General features: G+C 39.0%; 2 protein-coding genes across 2 annotated transcripts; one reads left to right on the forward strand and one right to left on the reverse strand.

Moving 5' to 3' along the window:
• The first annotated feature begins 456 nt into the window (after positions 1-456).
• On the forward strand, positions 457-2,024 carry LOC132277634 (transcription factor RSL2-like). The gene is made up of 5 exons (XM_059779473.1): positions 457-1,074; positions 1,174-1,437; positions 1,567-1,632; positions 1,750-1,815; positions 1,941-2,024. Exons 1-5 carry the CDS (start codon positions 457-459, stop codon positions 2,022-2,024), a joined length of 1,098 nt encoding a protein of 365 aa, XP_059635456.1.
• Positions 2,025-15,194: 13,170 nt separating this feature from the next.
• Positions 15,195-15,998, reverse strand: LOC132277636 (uncharacterized). Its single transcript, XM_059779474.1, has one exon. It carries the CDS (start codon positions 15,996-15,998, stop codon positions 15,195-15,197), a length of 804 nt encoding a protein of 267 aa, XP_059635457.1.
• Between the last annotated feature and the right edge of the window lie 7,318 nt (positions 15,999-23,316).

Raw genomic sequence — 23,316 nt, forward strand, 5'->3', positions numbered from 1 at the left:
CTTTCGTATTCTCTGCCTAACTCTATCATCATTTATCATCTAATTAATCATACTTAGTCACATTCACAATGATTGGGCTTTGACAGTTAGACACTCCCATGAGTCTCAATGCATTTTTAGCAAGTCTAAGTAGGTTTAATGCATTTGAAAGAATGGTATTATTTTAACCCATCATTGCTTGAACTTGGTCCCCATCTGAGTTGTACTTGGCCTGGTGTTGGCCCCACAGTGGACTCCTGACATAGTTAACAAAAATTGGGACCTACCCCAGAATTATGATTAGGAATTAAGAATTTATTTCAATATAAAATTAAAGTCAATCCATAGTAACATTCTTTGCAATCCTTGGGTATAAATATGTTGCCAATTTTTTTTTCTCATATCAAGATCCATCAAGCCTTTCTATTAGTACTATCACTAGAAAATCAGAATACTCTTAAATTTCTTTCCCCAAAAATGGAGGCTTTGGGGGCTTTTTTTGAAGAAGAATGGGAATCATTGAGCAAAATGTTCTCCACAGAAGAGGCTAATTTCATGGTGCAGTTGCACGGTCACGATGAGCGCGGCGGTCTGAGCTTTGAAACTTCATCACCCTTCTGGCCGTCTGATGAAGGCTATGAAGCTAACACAAATATGGCTGTGCTTGATCAAAATTTATTTTATTCTTCTGCTATCAACTCTAATTTTCAGTATTTTTCTCAGGAAAGTAGTACTAGTAGTGGTAGTAATGTTGACACCTTTTTTCCCAATCCAAACCATGAAAACTACCACCTCAATCTCAATGATTCTAACCATATCTCAATGACAAACAATGTCTCCGAGTCCATGGATTTTTATATGATGGACAAGAAAAGAAACAGCTCACTGATTAATCCAATTCTTTCCGATGATTTAATGGAAGACATTCTCTGCTTGAATGATGAAATGAGCAGCGACCAATTCGGAAATGTAGGTCAGCCAGAAGCTAATACTGATCCTAGCAAGGAGCTGCAGCTCAAGAGGAAGTTCGATGTGCCAGAACTACACATTGACAACGCGTCTGTGAATCCAAAGAAGTCTCGGGTTTCAAGAGATGTAAGTATATATTTCCCTTCCATTTCTTAAGAATCTAGTGTAGAATTTTGTGTAGCCTGCTATAGATTGTGGTTTCTTATATTGATCATAATAATGCAGACAAAAAAATGTAACAAGAACGCGCAAGGAAGGAAGAGCCAGAAGCTCACCACAAAAGGCAATGTCGACGAAGAAGAGACTAATATTGCTAGACCAAATGGACAGAGCTCTACTTGTTACAGCTCAGAAGATGATTCTAATGCTTCTCAGGAGCTAAATGGAGAGGCCACTTTGGATTCTAAAGGGTCCGCGGCTCTCAACAAGAATGGGAAGACAAAAGCCTCTAGGGGTTCTGCAACTGATCCCCAAAGCCTCTATGCAAGGGTAACAAAACTTCCACTATATATATATATATACACACACTTGAAATTATTTGAATTGAATGTGACACAATTTTTGGGTTTCTATCTTCAATTACTCATTAGTCTTCTTTCTTTTTCCTCCCCATTTCAGAAGAGAAGAGAGAGAATAAATGAGAGATTGAGAATCTTGCAGAATCTTGTCCCTAATGGAACAAAGGTAAAAATATCATACTCAATTATTAAAGTAATTGAATTAATTAAACTCATTTAAAAGTTTATGTTTGCTAAGATTGATGGTATCCTATAACTGATAGCTTTACGCATAATATGACAGGTTGACATTAGCACAATGCTTGAAGAGGCAGTCCAATATGTGAAGTTTTTGCAGCTTCAAATAAAGGTAAGACCAAATTTTCAATTATATATATATATACACACTTCATAAATTCAGTTTCTGGCAACAATTATCATTGTTCAAACTTACAGGGAACATATTTTTCTAATCTTTATCCTCTATCTTTGTAGTTATTGAGCTCTGATGACATGTGGATGTATGCTCCCATCGCCTACAATGGAATGGACATTGGACTCTACCGAAAGATTTCATAATTAAGGAGCTGTTATTTTTTTTTTTTTCTTAACTTCCAGTTATTTGAAAAAACAAAAAACAAAAAGAGAGGGAGAATTTATGCGCTGACTTGTAATGGGTTAATAAACTTAATATAAATAAAATTTCATATTCAGTCATGAGGAGTAATTCTCATGCTCTACAATATTCTATGTTATCTACACTTAAGTACTGATGTCGAACACAAATATATGTATTTAGAGAAATTGGATCTGTCTATCTACTAAATTATTGGACACGGGGATACGGAATATTGGTGTCCAAAATTCAGACACAAATATAGGCATACAACTACAGAACCTTATTATGAATTTCCCTACGGTTGCTTAACTTGCTTCACCACTTACCAGTAGCTGTATTAGGTCAATCGTCAACTGGAAATCCAAAAAGGCAAAAACCAATCCATAAAAAACATAGGACTACAGGATAAGGAGAGTGACGAGAGTCCAAACAAATTTGATAGGTTCTCTAATTAGCTTACACTTACAGTACTTTAGTTACACCATCCTTCATCATTTCCTCTTCGCTTAGTTCTAGACTTCTAGTGCACAGCATGACAACACCACCACACTTGCACAATGTGCTGTCTGTACTTTGCACCAAAAAATAGAAATATTATATTTGAATTTATTTTGTGAACAAAATAAACAAATGAAAATTTGTTGAGCATAAGGCTAGAGAAGCTTACCTGTTGGTTGCTAAATGCCTAAAGATTCACCTGTTAATTTTTTTACTTAAGAGTAAAGACTTTAAAATTTAAACCACAACTATATCATATAGTCATAGTATTACCATTTACCAAATTCCAACTACCAAGTACCAATTAACAAAATGTACATTCTTGATTCTTCATGGTATTTGTTCTAATTAAGTAACTCCTAAGATTTTAACAGTTTATGTAATATAAATCTTAGGTACAGTGAGTGGTACACATCTCATATCACCTAACACGTCAAAAATTTAATAGTACCAATTAAGTTTTGAACTTTTGATATAATTGCTTCATTTCCCCAATCAATGATTTTGAAACTTGACCTTGTTTGAATTCTACGGTTGGTTCAGCCCTTAGACCATCTCCAATGGCCTCTCAAACTCAAAATATAGCAGGTGGATGAAAATAAGGCACTCCAATGGTGTAACGACCCCAACCGGAGGTTCGGATCGCTAACCGAGTCCTTAACCAAACCCGAGGATACACTAGGGGTAAAATGATCATTTTACAATATGAAAGGGTAATAAGACTTCAAACTAGTCAAATGAAGTCTAAAACAATCATTCTGGTCATTCCATGATGCTTGGTGAAGTTTTACGGTTATCGGTTATGAATTTCCAAAAGTACCCTTTCCCGGTTCAAGGGGAATTCTGACACTATCCCACTAAAATAACCATAACTCTCAACTTGAATGGAATTTGAGGATCAGGTTGGTCTGATTGGAAAGCTAACTCAAAATCCTTGAAAATGGACTCAAGAATAACCTATTTGGGTTCAGGACAAAGAAGTTATGACTGTCCGAAGTCAAGCGTTCCAAGCTACCAACTGAAGAAGACAAAATAGTGCACTGGGGGACTTGAACCGGTTCAATGGGGCTGAACTGGTTCAAGATGGGAAGAATGATCATTCTTGAACCCAAGGTCCCCCCTAAACTGGTTCAATGGGGTTGAACCGGTTCAAGAAGCTCAGAACCTCATAAATGCCCCAAACAACCTAAAATTGTGATCTTGTGCACTTAGGCACTCCTTTGGTCCCTTGGTGACCTTACTTAAAGCCCAAACCTGTCCTAAATCTTCCATTAATTTAATGATGAAACTAATACAACTAGGTAGTACTAAAATCAAATAAGGCCATACATGAATCCAATACACCATTAAATTTAAACAAGAGTGTCAAACATCAAAAAATATGGCATTAAGGGCTTATATGGATATTGAAATCATAATGGGACCACAAAATACTAATGGATGGTGTCAAGACCATTTCCAACCATGTGAAAGATACAAAATGATCCCTAGTACTATTTACAACAAAAAGGGGTGAATTACACATTAAGCACAAAAGAGTCCAAGTCCGTCAACCCAACTAAACTGGTGGTGGATTGTCGTCCGTCACTTCTTTACCATGCCCTGAAAAATGTTAAATACAAGGGGTGAGCAAAATTGCTCAGTAGGTAATGCCTAAGACACACCTCTTGTAACCCCTTGAATCCAAACAATGAATAGAAAATAGAGAACGGGATCATACTATACGGGAAAATACCATACAATCACAAGGTCACAAATAACAATGTAATGCCATGGAATGCAATGCCATGCTACGTTGCTCCCCATTTTCAAAATCACTTCTATTTCCTCACTTTTCAAACCGCTAACGTAACCCGCCCCTCGGTGACCCCTTGGTGACATGAGAGAATGATTGGCTACTGTCCTTGACTCTTGGTAACCCCGCGGTGTCATTTGGGCCCAGATAGCTCAACCATGCTAGGACGATCTCCCTAATTCCCTCTAAGCTACATTAATGCCACAGACCCTCAGTACTCTCTTGGCGTTCGGGTTTTCACAAAAAACTCATTATCAAAACTTTTTCCCAAAATCTATTTTTTTTTTTTCATTTTGAAACCATTCTTTCCCATTTTCCTTACCCAATGCTATGCATAAATGTATCATGCTTTTCCACGTCCTCTCAATGTCCATTATCATACATCCAAGTGTTAGAAATTGTGAATGAAAATTGTTTAATTAGTCATCAATAGATGCCTTGGACTAAACAGGTGCGATTACTGGTTGGTTGTGGGATGAAAAGATGTAACTCAAAACCAACAGACATAACTATTCATGTGAACCATTACAACCTATTGGAGTGAATGTGTTTATTGGTGAACAGACACCATATGAACCATTGCAACCTATTAGAGTGGATATGTTTATTGGTGAACAGACACCATGTGAACCATTGTAACTAATTGGAGTGGATGTGTCCAGTGTGAAGAGACACATATAAATGGTTGTGTCCAATGATAAAGAGACACATATAAATGGTTGTGTCTAATGACGAAGAGACACCCAATCCGAAAAGGCACATTACTTAAAAACTACTTTTTAGTTTTTTCCAAAGGGTTGCACCCACCCGAAAAGACACCTTGTTGCCTATAAATACCCCCCTTTGATTCATTTGCGTTCATTTCATTTTCTTCTATCTCCCTCTCTAGATATGAACCCAACCCAAGTGGGTTCAAACCATAGGTTAAGTGGTCTGAGCCACTTAGACCCTAATCCAATTTCATCGAGCCATATTAAGATTGGTCCGAACCACTTGGTTCGAATTACACCAAATTCAGCATTTATATAGTATCATTTTTGAGTCAAAGAGAGTATTACACGGAGGAGGTTTGCCGTATCCATAAGTTTGTAGTGCTGCTACTAGTGGATATAGACCGTTGTATCCTAAGAGATAAACACCACTGAGTCCGTTAGCACCATAGCGGTGCGAATCTGTCTTAAGGACATAGTATTCAATACTAGCCTCGGTCCAGGTTCTTTATTTATTATTTATTAATTTATTACTTTATTTTGCATATTTAATTAAATATATAGTTACATATTTAATTAATTATTTCTAAGCATATTGTTAATTATCTCATGGCATATTAGTATAAGGGTTGTTATATCTTAAACGTCACGTGAAACATATATATTTACCAACAATCTTAAGACAGACTCATTTATTGCGTAGATTTAATTATATGCTTCTATTTAAGATATAAACAAGTAGATATTATACTAATAGTTGAGATATAATAAAATAATGTTATATACATTATTATATGATAATATGCTAAATATTGATGTGTTCAATTTTATGTGAAATTGAAGCATGTTATATAAGTAAATTATTGAATTATTTATATAATTCTATATTGGTTGAATTATTTTAATTTTGTAATATGATATTATGAAGTATATTACATTACCTTAAACATGTGCCAACTAGAGGTGAAAAAAGGTACTTCGTTACTTTTATTAATGGTTGCACAAGATACTGTTATGTATATTTGCTACGAAGCAAAGATGAAACCTTAGAAATGTTTAAACATTACAAAAAAGAAGTTGGGAATCAACTTGGCAAAAAGATCAATGTGTTAAGAAATGATGAATGCTATGTTGATAAGTTCTGGTTTAACTCAGAATTTGTGGGGAGAAATTTTGCTTTCCACAAATTATATTCTCAATAAAATACTTAAAAAAAAAAAATTGTGACACCATATGAATTATGGAAAGGTTGAAAACCTTCCTATAAATTCTTAAAAGTATGGGGGTGTCTATCTAAGGTTGCAGTTCCTACTCCTAAGAAAGTTAAAGTGGGGCCTAAAATGTGACGACCTTATAGGTGAGTGTGTCATGGACGGATGCAAGAGGCACTGATAAGCTACCACACTGGGTGAGCTATAAGTGCACAGTTCTACATCGCTTAGGTAAGGGAAAGGTGAAATGATTTTATGTGGTGGTGTTATCTCTAATTGGTATGTGGCATTTTCGGGATAAAACCCAAGAACAAAACTGTGTTGGTTCGAGCCCAAAATGGACAATATCATACCATGTGGTGGAGTGGATCGTTACATAAAACCTTTGGAAGTTGGAGTTCACCCTTAGAGTTACGGGCTACTGATGTCTGGGCTTGGAAATTGGGCCGGATGGTCTGGGTCTGTAATCTATATGGGAGCCATGGCTTTGTCTGGGCTTGCTCTGGACTGGGCTGATCTAATTTGGGCTCGGCACTGATTGGGCCCTTGTTATATCTAGAGTATTTTGTAGTGTGATGACGTGGACGAGTCTTACTGGAAGGGGGATTTTTTTCCTCCATACTTTGCCCCTAATTCCCTTTTTAAATGGACCACGGCTCCTAATTAAAAAGGGAATTAAAGTTACACGGTTGCCAACTCTTCAAAAGACGGTTCGAAGTGTGCCTGTTGCCATTCTGACAAAAAAGGCCTCTTCATAGTTCGTTTCTGACCCTGCGACATTCACTTTACTCTTTGCTTCAGCGCGATCTCAGGTTAGTTCCTCATTCATTTGTCTAATTTCTTTCGCATCATGAGCTCCTCATCCACTCACGATCATATAGACCTGGTAGATTCGGATTCCACCTCTTCTTCTTCTCCCAATTTCATCAGGATTCCTCCCCCTAGGGTTTCTGACTTCGTTGAAACCACGAACAATTCAGTTGTTCAGATGGATGTCTCCCCTTCACAAGCTGAAGTAAGGGAGAGATAGAGAGTTGATTTTGTCTGTTCACCACATCAAGTTCTCTATCGAGTCTGTAGTAAAAGATTATGAAATTCCTGACGGAGTTGACATTGTCGTATACCCAGAAGGGGCTGATTTTAGTTCCGGTGAAGGTGTAGGAAACAATGAATTGCTTCTATCAGTTGGGCATTTTAACGCTCTACGTTTCCCTCTTCATCCCTTTTATCATCTAATTTTTAATAAGTTAGGGATTGCCCCTCTCCAAGTGAATCCTAACTTTCTTCGAGTGGTTTTGGCTCTTCTAATTCGCCGAAGGCTGAAAAGTCTTGACTTGACTCTTGTTGATTTACTCACTACCTATACCATCGCCAGGCATGGGACTGAGCCTGGCCACTTTTATCTTACTTCTCCTCTCCAACAGAGGATATGCACGGACCTCCCTTCCTCCAAGAAGAAGTGGAAGGAGAGGATAATAATCGTGAAGGGAAACTAGTTTGTGGATAAATCAAATTCCCTTCCCATTCCTCGCAAATTTGGGAAGTTAGGTATAGAGTATCTTCCCCCATTTCATTAAAAATTCTCTTGTTGTTTCCCATGTCAAGTTTTATTATTTCGCCATACTTATGAATTGTTTGGTCTTCTTTCAGTAACCTTTCCTTCCTTCGTAGCTAAGAAGAGGCTTGCCTTTCGCGAAGCACAAGTTTGGAGCGAGCCCCCTTCGGTTGAGGAGCTACTCACCTTATCCAACCTTCAGGAAATTGCTGCTAGTGCTTCAGCTACAGATCTCATGGACTTGGCACTTCCCTCTTTCGATAGCTTCCCCCTGACCGAGGAGGAAAAGCTGAGAGCTGAAGTTCTGAAGAAGAAAGCTACTAAGAAGCAACCTGTGTTGGTCATCAGATCAACTGGGCACAAGAAGGAGGTGGATGAACCCCCTCTCAAAAAAGACAAGATCTAATCCTCCCTCAAGCAGCAAGAGCAAGACCATCCCCAAAAACAAGGGGAAGAAAGCTGGAGAGACTGACCCTGAGGAGGAAGTCCGGGCTTACGTTCAGGCTGAATCTGGAGAACCCTGGAGACCTGTCTTCTCAAGGGCTGACAAGTCAGTTCTTCATTTCGGGGATTCCATAGTCTTTGACCCCTCTGTTGCCTTGGCAATTGCTCGAGGGATGTGGCTTCCCAAAGACGAGATCATTGGGAATCTGGGGTTGGACCAGCTGCTACCATCCGCCCTAGTTCATGCTGTGAAGGTTTACTTTTTTCCATCTATTTGTTCAATTCTTTAGATTTCTTTTCACCACAAATCTACTAACATTGTTATTGTTGACCATATAGAGTCTGTACCAGACTATGGCTCTATGTGCCACTGCTAAAGCTCAGTCCTTTCCATTAAGAAATTGGAAAAAGACTTAGGCAACGCTGAGAAGAAGTCTTCACACTGGGCTATGAGTGCGAAGATTGCTTCTGATGCAAGGGATGTTTATAAGAATCGCTTGACAGCTTCTAAGGCGAAGGTGGAGGCTCTGGAGGCTGAAGTCCAGCGTTTGAACGATGCCATTGGTACCTGCATTACTGCTGAGAGGAAAATGCAAGGACGCTATTCCACCATCATGCGCTTATCCAGTGTAAAGGCTTTCAGGTTCGGTTTTAGCCAGGGCTCTGGTGACAAATCGAAGGACCCAGAAGCCTTCGATGCTGACATGGAGGTGTCCTTTCCTTATGCTAAGGGTCCCAAGGCTCAGGAAGCCGAGGTACTCTTTGCTGAAATGGTGAAAGCTCATCCAGAGGTCCTCTAACTTCAAGCTTGCTAGCTCTTCCATCTTCTGACCTACCGACTCCTCTTTCCACCAGTCCAAATGTGGTTGATGCCTTTAACTCTACTCCCTTTGATCCAAAAAGGAAGTAGAGTTGTGTAATTGTCTTTTCTTTTCCCTGTTTTAAAAGAACAAATATAGAAACTATAATTTTTGTAATGCAATGACTACATTTATTCTGAAGTCTTCTTCATATTTATGAACGCCTCTGGTTTTTATACAATTATATTGTAATAATATGCTCCTCGGCTCAGGGAGGAAGGCTTGTTGCCTAAGAGCTTTGAATCTTTTGTGGTCCGAAGCAAAAATAGGACAGATGATAAGAAGGGAATCCCTTTGACTGTTTAGCTATTACTTGAGGAAGGCTTCTTCTTTTAACATTCCAACCGTCAAGGGAATCCTTCTTGCCACTGATTTGTAAGGAATAGATATATCAATACTTGTTTTCCTTGTATTATTTCGATGTGGGATGAAATTTTCCACGGGTTATGAATCATTAGCCAATTAAGTAAGGATCTATGGGTGTGTCGCCATAGAGAACTTTTGCCCCCGCTTGGTCTTATACCTTGTTGGTGCAGCTTCGGACTTAAATCGTTCGAAGTGGCACTTTTTGGCTCAACCTTGAACTTGAATAGTCTGAAATGATATACTAGTTGGTCAAGAGCCTGAAAAGAGTTGTTTTGTGCTGGATTCCTAATGTCCGAAGCAATATGCTCCTCGGTCATGAGCTCGGGAGGAGCTCTACTGCACTGGAGTCCTGAGGTCCGAGTGTTGTGTTCCTTGGCAATCAACTTGAGAAGAATTATATTGTGTCGGACACTTAGGGTCCGAGGAGTTATGTTCCTCAGCTAAGAGCTAGAGAAAAACTGTGCTGAGCTGGACTCTTAGGGTCCAAGGCGAAGTGTTCCTCTGCTGTGAGCCGGAGAGGAACTTTTCTGAGCTGGACTCTTGGGGTCCAAAGCGAAGTGTCCTCGGCTGTGAGCCGGAAAGGAATTTTCTGAGCTGGACTCTTGGGGTCCGAAGCGAAGTGTCCTCAACTGTGAGCTGGAGAGGAACTTTTCTGAGCTGGACTCTTGGGGTCCGAGGCGAAATGTCCTCGGCTGTGAGCCGGAGAGGAACTTTTCTGAGCTAGACTCTTGGGGTCCGAAGCGAAGTGTCCTTTGCTGTGAGCTGGAGAGGAACTTTTCTTAGCTGGACTCTTGGGGTCCGAAGTAAAGTGTTCCTCAGCTGTGGGCCTGATCTGGGAAAATCATCAAGTATGCCAGGCTGGCCGAAGATTCAAAAATGATATGAGGCCAAAAAAGAGAGTAACTGTGACTGGGAAGTCCCCCATACATTTGTTTTGGAAGACTTTCCTTCACAGGGACTCTCTTTGTGGCAATCAAACGCAGCTTGCCAACTCTATATTTACTATATACTTTTTATACTCCTATGCGATGTGGGATAAATGATGTATGAGCCACAAAACTGGTTTATTTGGAAAGAACAAAAATTATTACAAAGAATGCCCGTTGGTACTAGGGCTTTGAGCACAACTTGGGCTGGGCCGTTACTATAACCAACGGGCCCTCTTTGCAATGCACCCAGATACTTTAATATTTCCCTATATAAAGGTAGTATAGAAATAATTTTTTTTCGCTGTGGGACCATAATAAATAAGTGTTCTGAGCTACACCTACTTGTGGTTTGTGTCCAAAAATGAAAAAATTGTAAAGCACCTTTGGGCTCATGATTTATATAGAGCCTAAATATTCATTAAAAAAGAACTTGTAATATCAATAATAGGGTACATACTTGTACTTTTGTGCTTTTGTATGAAAAAGAGACTTGTAAGTACCAGTAAAAACCCAAAATTATTCGTTTTGTTTGCTTTATGTTTTTGTTTGCTTTGTGTTGATATCCTTCTTTTGTTGTAATATCAACAGTAGGGTGTATGGTACATGCTTTTGTTGTGCATGTATTGCCCCCTATTACGACAAAAGAAGTAAGACCCCACTCTACTAAAGGAGTGTATAGATGTGCATAACTTAAGAAACTTTTATTATATAGGCCTAGAAGCAGCCATACTTGGATAAAAAACAGACGTACGTTGTTTGTGAATAGAAAGTAAACAAACTATATCATCTAATGATAGTACCTTTTTAAGTGTAATGCATTTCATGGATGTGTAATTGGACGCCCATCAGCCTCCGCCAATCGGTAAGCTCCTTTCCCTACTATCTCTGTGACTCTGTAAGGTCCGATCTAATTGGGTTGCAACTTTTTTACATGGGTTGTTTCCTGTTTCAACACCCAATCTCCTTCCACAAAATGTCTGAACTTAACGCGCTTGTTGTAACTGTTACGCAACTGTTGCTGGTATGAAGCTAGCCTAATTGTCGCTGTATCCCTCCTTTCCTCCAAGAGATCCAAGCTGTGTTCAAGCTGCTGATCATTGTTACCTTCGAGTACCAAGTGGGTTCGAAGAGTCGGAATTACTGATTCTGTGGGTATGACAGCCTCTGACCCATAGGCCATGGCAAAAGGGTTTTCTCCCGTTGGACTACGGGGGGTGGTTCGATACGCCCAAAGTACCTGAGGTAGATTCTCGTACCATTTAGATTTGAGCTTTTCTAACTTTTTCTTCAAGCAGCTGAAGATGGTCCGATTAGTTATTTCTGCTTATCCATTCCCCTGAAAATGGCTAACTGCAGCCAACTTTTGCCTAATCCCATGCTCGGCAAATAACTTTCTTATGCTTCGGTTATCTAAATTTGGGCCATTATCCATCATAATAACATGTGGCACCCCAAATTGGCAGATTATATTGTTCCATAGAAAAATTTTCACTTGTTCATGGATCACGCTCGAGTGAGCTTCGGCTTCTACCTATTTAGTGAAGTAATCGGTGGCTAGCAACACGTATTCCTTTTTCTCCACAGTCTTGGGCAAAGGACCGACCATATCAATCCCCCATTGAGCAAATGGCCATGGATTTGCCATCGCGTGTAAATCTTCGGCGGGTTGATGCTTCATTGGACCATGTCGCTGGCACTTATCACACCTTCTGGCATACTCTTCAACATTCCGAGCCAAGTAAGGCCATAAATAACCTTAAGTCAGAACTTTATGTGCCAAAGATCTACCTCCAGAATGATTGCCATAATCCCCGTCATGAATCTGCTTCATAATCGTTAGAGCCTCAGTAGGGCTTAAACATTTTAGGTAAGGACTTGAGAATGACTTTTTGTATAATTGGTTATTGATAATAGCGTATTTGGCTACAGTGAGCCTGAGTTTCCGCGCCTCGGCCTTCTGGTTCAGGAGAATCCCTTCCTTAAGGTAAGCTTCCAATGGATCCATCCAGCATGGTTCACATGGGACATCTGGGATCACCATTATCTCCTGCCGAAGGCTTATACTTGGTTCGTCCAGGATGTCAATTGGTACAATCCGGACCAAATCTTCATCCAAAGAAGATGCTGTTGTAGCCAACTGATCTGCTTCAGAATTCTCCTCGCGAGGTATTTGATGGAATTCGATCTGGTTGAACCCTCGTGAGGCAATCTCCACAGCGTCTCTGTAGGCTTTCATTCTATCCTCCTTAGGCTGGTACTGGCTTGTTACCTGATTCACAATAAGTTGAGAATCACTAAAAACTTTTAGACACCTTACCTGAAGTTGGTTTGCTAACCGGAGTCCCATGAGCAGGGCTTCATATTCCGCTTCATTGTTAGTGGCAGGAAAGTCAGCCGAATTGATTGCTGTAGCTTGGTGCCTTCGGGAGTTGTGATAATACTCTAAGAGGAAATTAGCTAGTGCCTGCCCTTTGTGCGACACCTTTGGTTCGTAGGATATGTCAAAGGAACTAAGCTCGATTTCCCATTTAGTTATTCTTCCAGATAAATCCAGTTTAGAAAGAATGACTTGCATGGGGTAATTGGTAAGAACCTTGATGCTGTGCACTCAAAGTAGTGTCGAAGTTTCCTTTTTCATATACCAATGCTAGTATGATCTTCTCGGCTTTGCTGTACCGCGTTTCTACATCTATCATTGTCTTGCTGGTGTAGAAGATTGGATATTGACTCTTACCTTCTTATCTGATCAATACTGCACTCGTGGCTACGCTGGAGATGGCTAAGTACATGATAAGAGTCTCACCAGGTTTCGGAGCTGACAGAATTGGGGGTTTCACCATGTAGCATTTCAGTTGATTAAGAGTAGCTTGCTGTTGAGGTCCCCATATGTCTTTGTTTTTGGACCTTATTGCATTAAAGAATGGTTTGCACTTATCAGACAATCGAGAGATAAATCGACTGAGAGTTGCGATTCGACTGGTCAATACTTGTATTTCCCTACGGGTCTTTGGTTCTTGATTTTGTATAAGGGCTTGAGCATGAGCCGGACTCACCTCAATTCCCCTTTTGTTCACAATATGGCCGAGGAACTGTCTTGAAGAAATTGAGAAGGAACACTTCGAAGGATTTAACTTCATGCCATATTTTCTAAAAGTGTCAAAGACCTCTTAGAGGTGCCTAGGATGTTCTTCCTTCTTCACACTTTTAACCACCATATCGTCGATATAGGCCTCAACCGTCTTTCCTAGTATCTCGTCGAAGATCTTGTTAACAAGGTGTTGGTAAGTTGCTCCAGCATTCTTGAGCCCAAAGGGCATAACTCTGTAACAGTAGGTGCCCTTCTCTGTTATGAAAGCAGTCTTCTCTTCATCCTCTGGATTCATAGGAATTTGGTTGTAGCTGGAGTACGCATCAAGAAACGTGAGCCTCTCAAAACCAGTAGTGGCATCAACCATCTGATCTATCTTGGGTAACGGGAAGCTATCTTTAGGGCAAACTTTATTGAGATTGGTAAAATCTATGCAAACCCTCCATTTGCCATTCTTCTTCTGAACTACCACCATGTTGGAGAGCCATTGTGGGTAGTACACCTCTCGGATGAAGCCTGCCTAAAGTAACTTGCTTACCTCTTCAGCTATAATTTGGTTGCACTCTGGAACGAACCTTCTGTGCTTCTGTTTAACTGGTTTGTATGCTGGATCCACCTTCAGGCTATGGCATGAGACTGAAGGATTGATCCCCACTATGTCTGAATGCTCCCAAGCACATGCATCTGCGTTTCGTCGAATGACATTAATTAATGCTTCTTTTTCTTCGGCTGTGGGGGAAGAACCCATGTAGGTGATTTTCTGAGGATCGCCGAGGATTACCTCGAAAGCTTCCAGAGACTCCTCGGTAGAGGATTCTGTAATTGTTATTTAGATTTGCTTCCCAGAGGTGTGATCGGTTGGGATTGTTTTGTTACCTTCTTTGCCTCATTCTGTGTTAACATGTAGCACTCTTTGGCAGCTACTTGATCTCCCCTGAGGTCAATAACCTCTTTCCCGTCCGAAGACAAGCATCACATCACCTGGTGAAGGGTAGACGGAACCCCGTTCATTCAGTGGATCCAACCTCTTCCCATAATGAGATTATAGGAAGGGTGGATCTCCGTTAAGACAAAGTTTTCCTTCAGTGTCCTCTTTGCCATAGTTACGGATAGGTCAATTACCCCAAGGGGGTCCACCTTTGTACCATTGAACCCCATCAATGGGCTGGAGGTGGGACGAATTGATGATAACAGAATCCCTAGCTGCTCAAAGACTGCCTTTGTGATGATGTTGGCACTACTCCTTGGGTCTATCAAAACCCTCTTAATCATGCAATTCGCCACCAAGAGACTGATGACCAACGGATCCTCGTGGAGGAGTTGGACTATAGATAGATCTCCATCATCGAACCCAATGTTGATGCCTCCCGAAGCAATAGCGTTTACCGAGGATAGCCTCCTCAGCTTATATGTTGTTCTCAGTCGGGACCTTTAAACCTCCTCTGATTCCTGATCATCCTCCGATCTTCCATGTATTGCATGGATGACCTTCACTTGATTACCTTCGACTTTCTGAGGGTTGACCTCTCAAGGCTTCATGTACTCCTTTGTTGTAAGGTAATCTGCCAATTAACCCCTCAGTATCATGTTTTCCACCTGCCGCCTAAGGGATCTGCAATCATTAGTCGTATGCCCATAATCTCTATGGTAGGTGCAGTGCTTGGTCTTATCTCTCTATTCCAATGGTTGCCTTATTGGCTGAGGGGCTGCAAACTTCATTTTATTCTCCTGGAATAACCGAGCCAAGGTTGTACGAAGAGGCATGAACCTTTCCTCTGTCCTTTGCCTTTTTTCAGGTACTTGAATGGTCGGTGCCGAAGCGTGTTGGTTTCTTCGGCTTTTTGAGTTTGAAACCCTTTCCTGAGGCTTGTTCTCCACTGTGACGAGAGTGGTATGTTGAGCTCGGTGGGCCACATTCTCCTCAAGTCGGATGTAGATCCGTGCTCTAGTATTGAGAGTCTGCATGTCCGGAGGGGAATACTTAACTAAGGATGTATGAAACTTGGTTCCCTGGATCATTGCAAGTTTGAATGTTTCTATTGCGGTAGCAGGATGGCAATCTGCTATTTTCAAAGCTTCCATATTAAATCTGGACAAGAAGTCTTGTAATATTTCACCCTTTTTTTGCCTTATAGTGAAAAGGTTTGCAATATTCTTTTTTTGCTTCTTATTACCGCAATACTGCGCCAGGAACATGGTGCATAGAGTTTCGTAGTCTGGAATAGATTTTTGTGGCCTATTCCTGAACCACTCCAGTGCAGCCCCCGTTATACTGGTAGGGAAAACTTTGCACATCCATGGGTCATTGTGATCGTCTAGAGCCATCTTTTGCGCGTAATGATCTAAGTGCCGAGACGGATCTCCCGTACCATCAAACTGGGTAAAAGCAGGCATAGTGAATTTCTTAGGTCTGTTAACAAGGTACACATCGTCAGTGAATGGAGTCTTCACGAGAGAGTTCTTATGTTCCCTGGCCATCTCTACAGGCTTTTGAACTCTCAGGAGTCTCTTCTCATCAAAAGCCTCTTTTACTCCTGCACCATCTGGAACACCATTAGACCAACCGTGAGTTTACAACTGGACTCGGCCTGTTCATCCTGTGTGCGATGAGGGAGGTTGTCCGAAGCTACCACCTCGGATCTTACCTTCTGGTCTTACTGAACTTCGGTAGGCCGAACTTCGCTAAGCCGAACCCCATTGACCTGAGGCTCGTTTTGATTGGGAGGAGGTGCAGCCCCTTTAATTGGTGGTGGCCAAACTTCATTAGGCCGAACCCCATTGACTTGAGGCTTGTTTTGGTTGGGAAGAAGCGCAGCCTTGTCAACTGGTGGTGGCTGAGGTGTCAACTGAGCCATAGCCATTTGAAAGGTGTCATTTTGCTGTTGAAGCAATGCAATCTGGGCTACGCTGGCTTCATTCGCCTGACGAAGTGCTTCGAATTGGTGCAAGAACTCTTCTCGCATCTTTTGCATCAACTTTATCTATTAATCTGTCGCCGTTGATTCTCCGTTTAACATTCCAGATCGTGGAAACAAAAATAATTTGAAACAAAAAGTGGGAGTATCTTTCTATACGCTTCCTATAGACGGCGCCAAAGTGTAAGTGCAAAATTTCTCTCTATTGAAATAAATAAAAAGAAATATACAACACACTCAGAACAAGCAAGAATAAAACTCAGAATAAGTATATCATGCTCGATGATTTTATTGGAGGTCTAAGCCTCTATTTATAAGAAAAAAAGTGGTGGAATTTTGGTAGCATTCACATGGCTTGTCCTCCAATTCATTGCATATATGATTTTCTTTACAATTATAATCCTTTCCTCTTTACAATTCTTTCCATGCAGACTTTTCCTTGTATAGAACTTGCTTCTTTTTATGATTCTTTGGCTTAGCAGGATTGGACTTCCCTTGACAAAAACTGGGTTGAATGTGGGCTGACCCAGACGATTCAGTTAATGGGCTTGGAGTTCACCTTTGGTGTTATGGGCTGCAGACGTCTGGGCTTGGAAGTTGGGCCAGATGGTCTGGGTCTGTGATCTATGTGGAAGCCATGGCTTTGTCTGGGCTTGCTATGGACTGGGCTGATCCAATTTGGGCTCGGCACCGATTGGGCCCTTGTGATATCTAGAGTATTTTGTAGTGTGATGACATGGACGAGTCTTACTGGAAGGGGGATTTTTTCCCTCTACGGATAAGCTTAGACGTAGCAAGAGGGTTAGAACGTCTAAATCTTTTGGTCCTGATTTTCTAGCATGTTTATTGGAGAATGAACCACAAAGCTTTAAGGAAGCAAAGTCTTTTCCTGATTATTATTATTTCTTAGATTAATTATGTGATATAATTAATCATGTAATATAATATTAAACTATATTGTTATATTTATTTATGTGAGTTCAATATTGTTTTTATAAATGTTTACTATAATATTGAATTATGGAGTTGAATTACTTATTGTGCATAGTAATTCAATTTTATAATATAATTTATCTAATGTGTGATATTATTATATTTGTACGAGTTTATGACTGATTTGTGTATGTAATACAACAAACAAAAATTGACTAGTCCAGCTACGTTAGTTCTCCCGATAGTCAAGGAAAAGATCTATATTAGTGTCTAAGACATGTATAGCTGTGAATGGGCTGAATAAGAGAGATATTTTCGATAACTCTAAAGAGTTCAATGGAAAATGTTATGAATACATTAAGCTAGTACACTGAGACAAGCTAAATCAAGTTAGCTAAAAGCTAAAATGTTACTGAGCTGAAAACTAGTTAGCTTAGCCATAAGCTAAAGTGATCAGTTAAAAAAAAAAAAAAAACAAAACAAACAAACAAACAACAACAACAACAATAAGAGGATGGTGAATAACCATTTCAGCTATAAGTTATTTGAGTTATACGTCATATCTGCTCTTGTAGGAGGGAAGAACACTACTTTACAAGTAGTAGTTTTTGGATAATATTTTCCAAAACAAATTCCTATACTACCAAGGTAGACTACTTAGATAAGTGTGTACTAAAGCTATGAGCTGCTAGAATTAATAACTGAGCAAAATTAACTTCAAGCTAATGGTAATAGTAGAGAAGTGGGTGCTCATCATAACCTAGTAGTGAGATATGAGAAGAGTGTGTTTAATATAAGTTAATAATAATACTTGAGAAGTGAGTGCTCATTATGTGGTGATGTATGCAAAACTTAAATAACTAGATATTATTTGCTTAAATTATTGAGTTATGTGATGTATGTGACACATGAAAGGTTATGACATGTTAATATGACTGACTTAACATAAACCTAAACATATATAACTCAAGTCATAAATATGAGAAATGTAGAAGCAAATATTAATTAGAGCCCAATCTAATTAATATCTCTAGCATTAATTCATAGTAATGTCGATGAATTATTATAATAATAAGCTAGAGATAAAGTAATAAAGTGAGTACATATGCACTAAAGACTCTTATACATGCTTGTTGAGAAGCGGATATGGAACCTTGAAAAAGTAGATGAGGTGAAGTATTTAATATATGGTACTTCTAGAGTTGGAAAATCATAATAAATACATCAGAAATAAAATTTCAGGATTATCCCAAAGTTGTGGGGAGATATTATCCATTGATGAAATTTGTTACAAGTCACCTTATCTTAAGAGAAATACTTATAAATGTGGGGGGTTCCGAATCTTAAGAGTATAGAACCAAAAATCATTTATAGTATTATAACAATAGTGCATGTTGTTTCCTACAAGGAAAATATTATGGAACAACTAGAAGAGTTCTATTTCCAACTGAAAAGCTGAATTATTTCTTTCAGTTGAAAAGTCAAGTGTGCAAGCTTATAAATCCTTGAGTGGATTAAAGCTACAACCGAGATAATGACATGAATGTGATACATAAGTCATTGTATGCCTTAAAAAAATAAGGATTTATTCATTAGCATATTTGAAATGAAAGATTGAACATCTAATAACATAGTATATTCTCAATAGAGTAAGATTGAGATAATACTAATTATGATAACAAAAGCCTAGCTAACTTTTGTAAATGTAAATCTCAAATATAAATACTAGTTAAAGTATATCACTAGTTGAGATTATAAGACATCTTAATAACTGTGATTAATTGCACACTTTCTATTTAGGATCACTGAAAAGCAATAAATTGGGTAGTTAAGATACACCCTAAGTCTAATATTGCATAGATCGAGGTATCTAACTAAATTGGAGGTGTAATAGTGATGCAATTTGGATGTGGGATATTAAAAACTTCAAATCAATGAGTAGATATGTCTTTAATATTAAAGGTGTAATTGTATGTTCTTAATATAACTCAAAGTTAGAAATTTTGAATAAATCAAATAGGAAAGTCAATAGACTTCACCTAGAGGACATTTCAAAGTAAGTCTACACCTGTGCCGCTAAAGAAAATGATATTACTAACAATAAGCAATTTTAGGGCACAAAGTATACATTTGCTCTTAATTAGGGAAATCTCTATAAAGTATAATATTTCTATATACAACCATGTGGCCATATATAAATTGAGGGTTGTATTAGAGAGCAATTGTACAGATCATCGAGGGAAATGGGGTTTAAAGCCGAAAGCTAAAGAGTCATCTTAATAGAAACCCAACTTAGTTGACTGGAGATCCCAAGATCTAGGTTTAAAGGGACAACAGAAATTCTGAATAGCTCATCAGAAGCACTGGGAAGATATATATCTTCTGCCCATTTCTATGATGAGACAGTGCTACCTACAGCAAAGATTAGGATAAGCTACGCTTTTAATGACTCTTATACCTTGAAAATTCAAGTGGGGTAAGGTAGGATACTCTTAATAAGAAATCACCTATATGAGTGTAAAGTAGGGCCGCTTATATGATAACTATAAATGCTAAGTTTTCTGGAGTACTCATTGAATACCAGGACTTGTTCAGGGCCAAAATGAACACAACAATGAGAACCAACTTTGTGAGGAAAGGTACTGTGTGTTTGTTATTGCCTTAGTTTACACAAACGGCTGAACAGTTCAAGACATCGCGTTCACTGGTTAACCAATAAATCCGATAATAATACACTAAGGAAGGTTCAAAGCCAAAAGCTACCTATCCTGATGCATTAACTTTCCAACTATACTCTCTCTAATGTCTGCATGATCATCTTTTGCATTTAAGCAGCCAATTTCCATTCATGTGGGTGATTGTTAGAAATTGTGAATGAAAATTATTTGATTAGTCATCAATAGATGCCTTGGACTGAATGTATACGATTACTGGTTGGTTATGGGATGAAAAGATGCAACTCAAAACCAACAAACATAACTATTCATGTAAACCATTACAACCTATTGGAGTGGATGTGTTTATTGGTGAACAGACACCATGTGAACCATCGTAACCTATTGGAGTGGATGTGTCTATTGGTGAACAAACACTATGTGAACCATTGCAACCAAATGGAGTGGATGTGTCTATTGGTGAACAGACACCATGTGAACCATTGCAACCAATTGGAGTGGATGTGTCCAGTGTGAAGAGACACATATAAATGGTTGTGTCCAATAATAAAGAGACACATATAAATGGTTGTGTCTAATAATAAAGAGACACATATAAATGGTTGTGTCCAATGACGAAGAGACACACCCAATCCGAAAAGATACATTGCTTAAAAACTACTTTTTAGTTTTTCCAAAGGGTTGCACCCACCCGAAAAGACACCTTATTGCCTATAAATACCCCCCTTTGGATCATTTACGTTTATTTCATTTTCTTCTATCTGCCTCTCTACACTTGAACCCAACCCAAGTGGGTTCAAACCATAAGTTAAGTGGTCTGAGCCACTTAGACCCTAATCCAATTTCATCGAGCCATATTAAGATTGGTCTGAACCATTTGGTTCGGATTGCATCCAATTCAGCATTTATATAGTATAGATGCATTTTTGAGTTAGAGAGAGTATTACACGGAGGTGGTTCACCGTATCCATGAGTTTATAGTACTGCTACTAGTGGATGTAGACCGTCGTATCCTGAGATATAGACGCCACTGAACCCGTTAGCACCATAGCGGGGCGAATCTGTCTTAAGGACATAGTATTCAATACTAGCCTCGGTCCAGGTTCTTTATTTATTATTTATTAATTTATTGTTTTATTTTGCATATTTAATTAAATATATAGTTGCATATTTAATTAATTATTTCTTAGCATATTGTTAATTATCTCTTGGCATATTAGTGTAAGGGTTATTATATCTTAAATGTCACGTGAAACATATAAATTTACCAATACCAAGTTAAGCTCAAATCACATACATAATTTTACAAGAAATCTCAAAGAAATTATCATGCTTTAACATTACGATATTTGGCAAATTCTAATATAATAGGCAAGGAATATATTACCAATTAAACATGCTAATTTACACAAAATCAACTAAATACAAAATCACATACTTCAATTACAACAATTTAAGCATCTTGATGGAAAATCAACACAATTTAGCATGTTATATAACAAAACACATAGAAAAATTCACAAAGGTGCAAGAAGTTGTGGATTAAGAACCCCTACCTCAATTTTATAGAAAAACCCCAATTAATGCCCTAAAAACCGAAATCCCAAATGTGGCCAAACGGAGATTGGCTCCGATCAAATCGAAGATCTCAACGCGCTCTCTAACTTGCCGCAAACAGCACCAAAAATCTCCAAAAGGTGAGAGAGAAATTGAAGTTTGAAGTTGTGAAAAAAAAAAAGAAAAAAAAAACGGAAAAATAAGAAAGAGAATGAAAGAGAGAGGGAGCTTACGGGAGAGAGAAGAAATGTGAGGCCAAAATGACCTCTTGGCCATTAAAAGTTGTAACAATTAGTGGTGGGTCCCACCAATGAAAAAATATCTTTTTAAATTTAATTTTGCCACCACAAAATTATATATGCACTTATATAATACCACCACACAATTAACACATCACTATAAAGTTATGCACAAAATAATTATGCATGAAATGCGATGGACCCAAAACATAATTCGCGTACACAACAGTCTCGACAACTGGTCCCACCCGGGATCGTCTGGCTCGAAAAAATGAAAAAATGCAGAAATGGTAAACCTTGTATTTCAAAGAGTTCTGAACTCAATGAAATGTCTCAACCAATTCTCAGACAAACCCGGCACACTCCATGACGTCCAGCACGTAAAACAAAAAAAGACGAAAATACCTTAAAAAAATAAAAAAATTTCAGAAAATGAAAAATAGCGAAAATCAGAAACATTACATTCTACCCTCATTAAAAGATTTCATCCTCGAAATCTACCCTCCTTAAAAAAAGGAGGCCCACAGCCACACACCTTCCCGAGAAACACCTCACCAACCCACAGGACTAAGAACTCAACAACCTTGTTGCCTTTAACACCAGACGCCAATAGGCAATCACACACTGTCGTCATAAAAACTCAATGCTCACCACCCTATGAGGGTACTCATCACTTACTACATCATAACATAAGACCAACTAGACCTTACACCTGACTCAAAATGGACATCGGTCTACTCTGCACAGTCACGAAAGACTCCAAGGCCAGAAAAAGAACAATCATCAGACCACTGAACACGTCAACGTCCAAATCCCAGCTCATCCTCCAAAGGACACATAAGACCCCAAACAAGAAACCCCATCCATCCCACAATCAAGCTAAACTCAATCTACACATCTCTGTCAGACCAACACTCGCCATCTAACACACAGTTACACCACCTCATATCGGTACAAGCGACCACCAACCGCATCATTCGACAATTATTACATTTAACAACCTCAAGATAACTAAATAATGAATTTCGCAACGACCGCATAATCATGAGTCACCAGAACAATAAAATGTACTATCCTGCATCCTAGACACAAATTCTCAAAATAAGATCTTTAACGATTAAGTAATCGAACCACAACCTTTATCGGACACTTGGTCCTACTTAGCACACCTCGTCACCTGAAACAAACCATCTGAATCCACCTTGTCACACCAACACATCGCGTAATACCGTACTCTCACTATTCCTGATAAATCAAAATAATCAGTGACCTTTGACCTGACATCGTGCTAAAGAGGGACTGATTCAAGAGAAATGGTTGGCCAGGCCATTCTCATCCTCGATCCGATCTCAGCACAGACGTCATTCCTGTCCTCAGGTCCAAACCTCAAATACAATCTCACACAGTCCAAAAAACAACCATGAGATTCACTCACTATTAATCCATCGCATTATGCAATCACAACGGTTATATAGTC

This window comes from Cornus florida, unplaced genomic scaffold (genome assembly GCF_030987335.1).
Source record: "Cornus florida cultivar Cherokee Brave unplaced genomic scaffold, ASM3098733v1 CherokeeBrave_3.0.0_Hap2_Chr10, whole genome shotgun sequence".
NCBI classification, from domain to species: Eukaryota; Viridiplantae; Streptophyta; class Magnoliopsida; order Cornales; family Cornaceae; genus Cornus; species Cornus florida.

Excerpts from the sequence above, each read along its gene's own strand:
- LOC132277636 (XM_059779474.1), bottom strand. The coding sequence starts at position 15,998 with ATGGCCAGGGAACATAAGAACTCTCTCGTGAAGACTCCATTCACTGAC.
- LOC132277634 (XM_059779473.1), top strand. The coding sequence starts at position 457 with ATGGAGGCTTTGGGGGCTTTTTTTGAAGAAGAATGGGAATCATTGAGC. Across the intron at positions 1,633-1,749 it reads TTGTCCCTAATGGAACAAAG|GTTGACATTAGCACAATGCT; the intron begins GTAAAAATATCA and ends ATAATATGACAG. Across the intron at positions 1,816-1,940 it reads TTTTGCAGCTTCAAATAAAG|TTATTGAGCTCTGATGACAT; the intron begins GTAAGACCAAAT and ends CTATCTTTGTAG.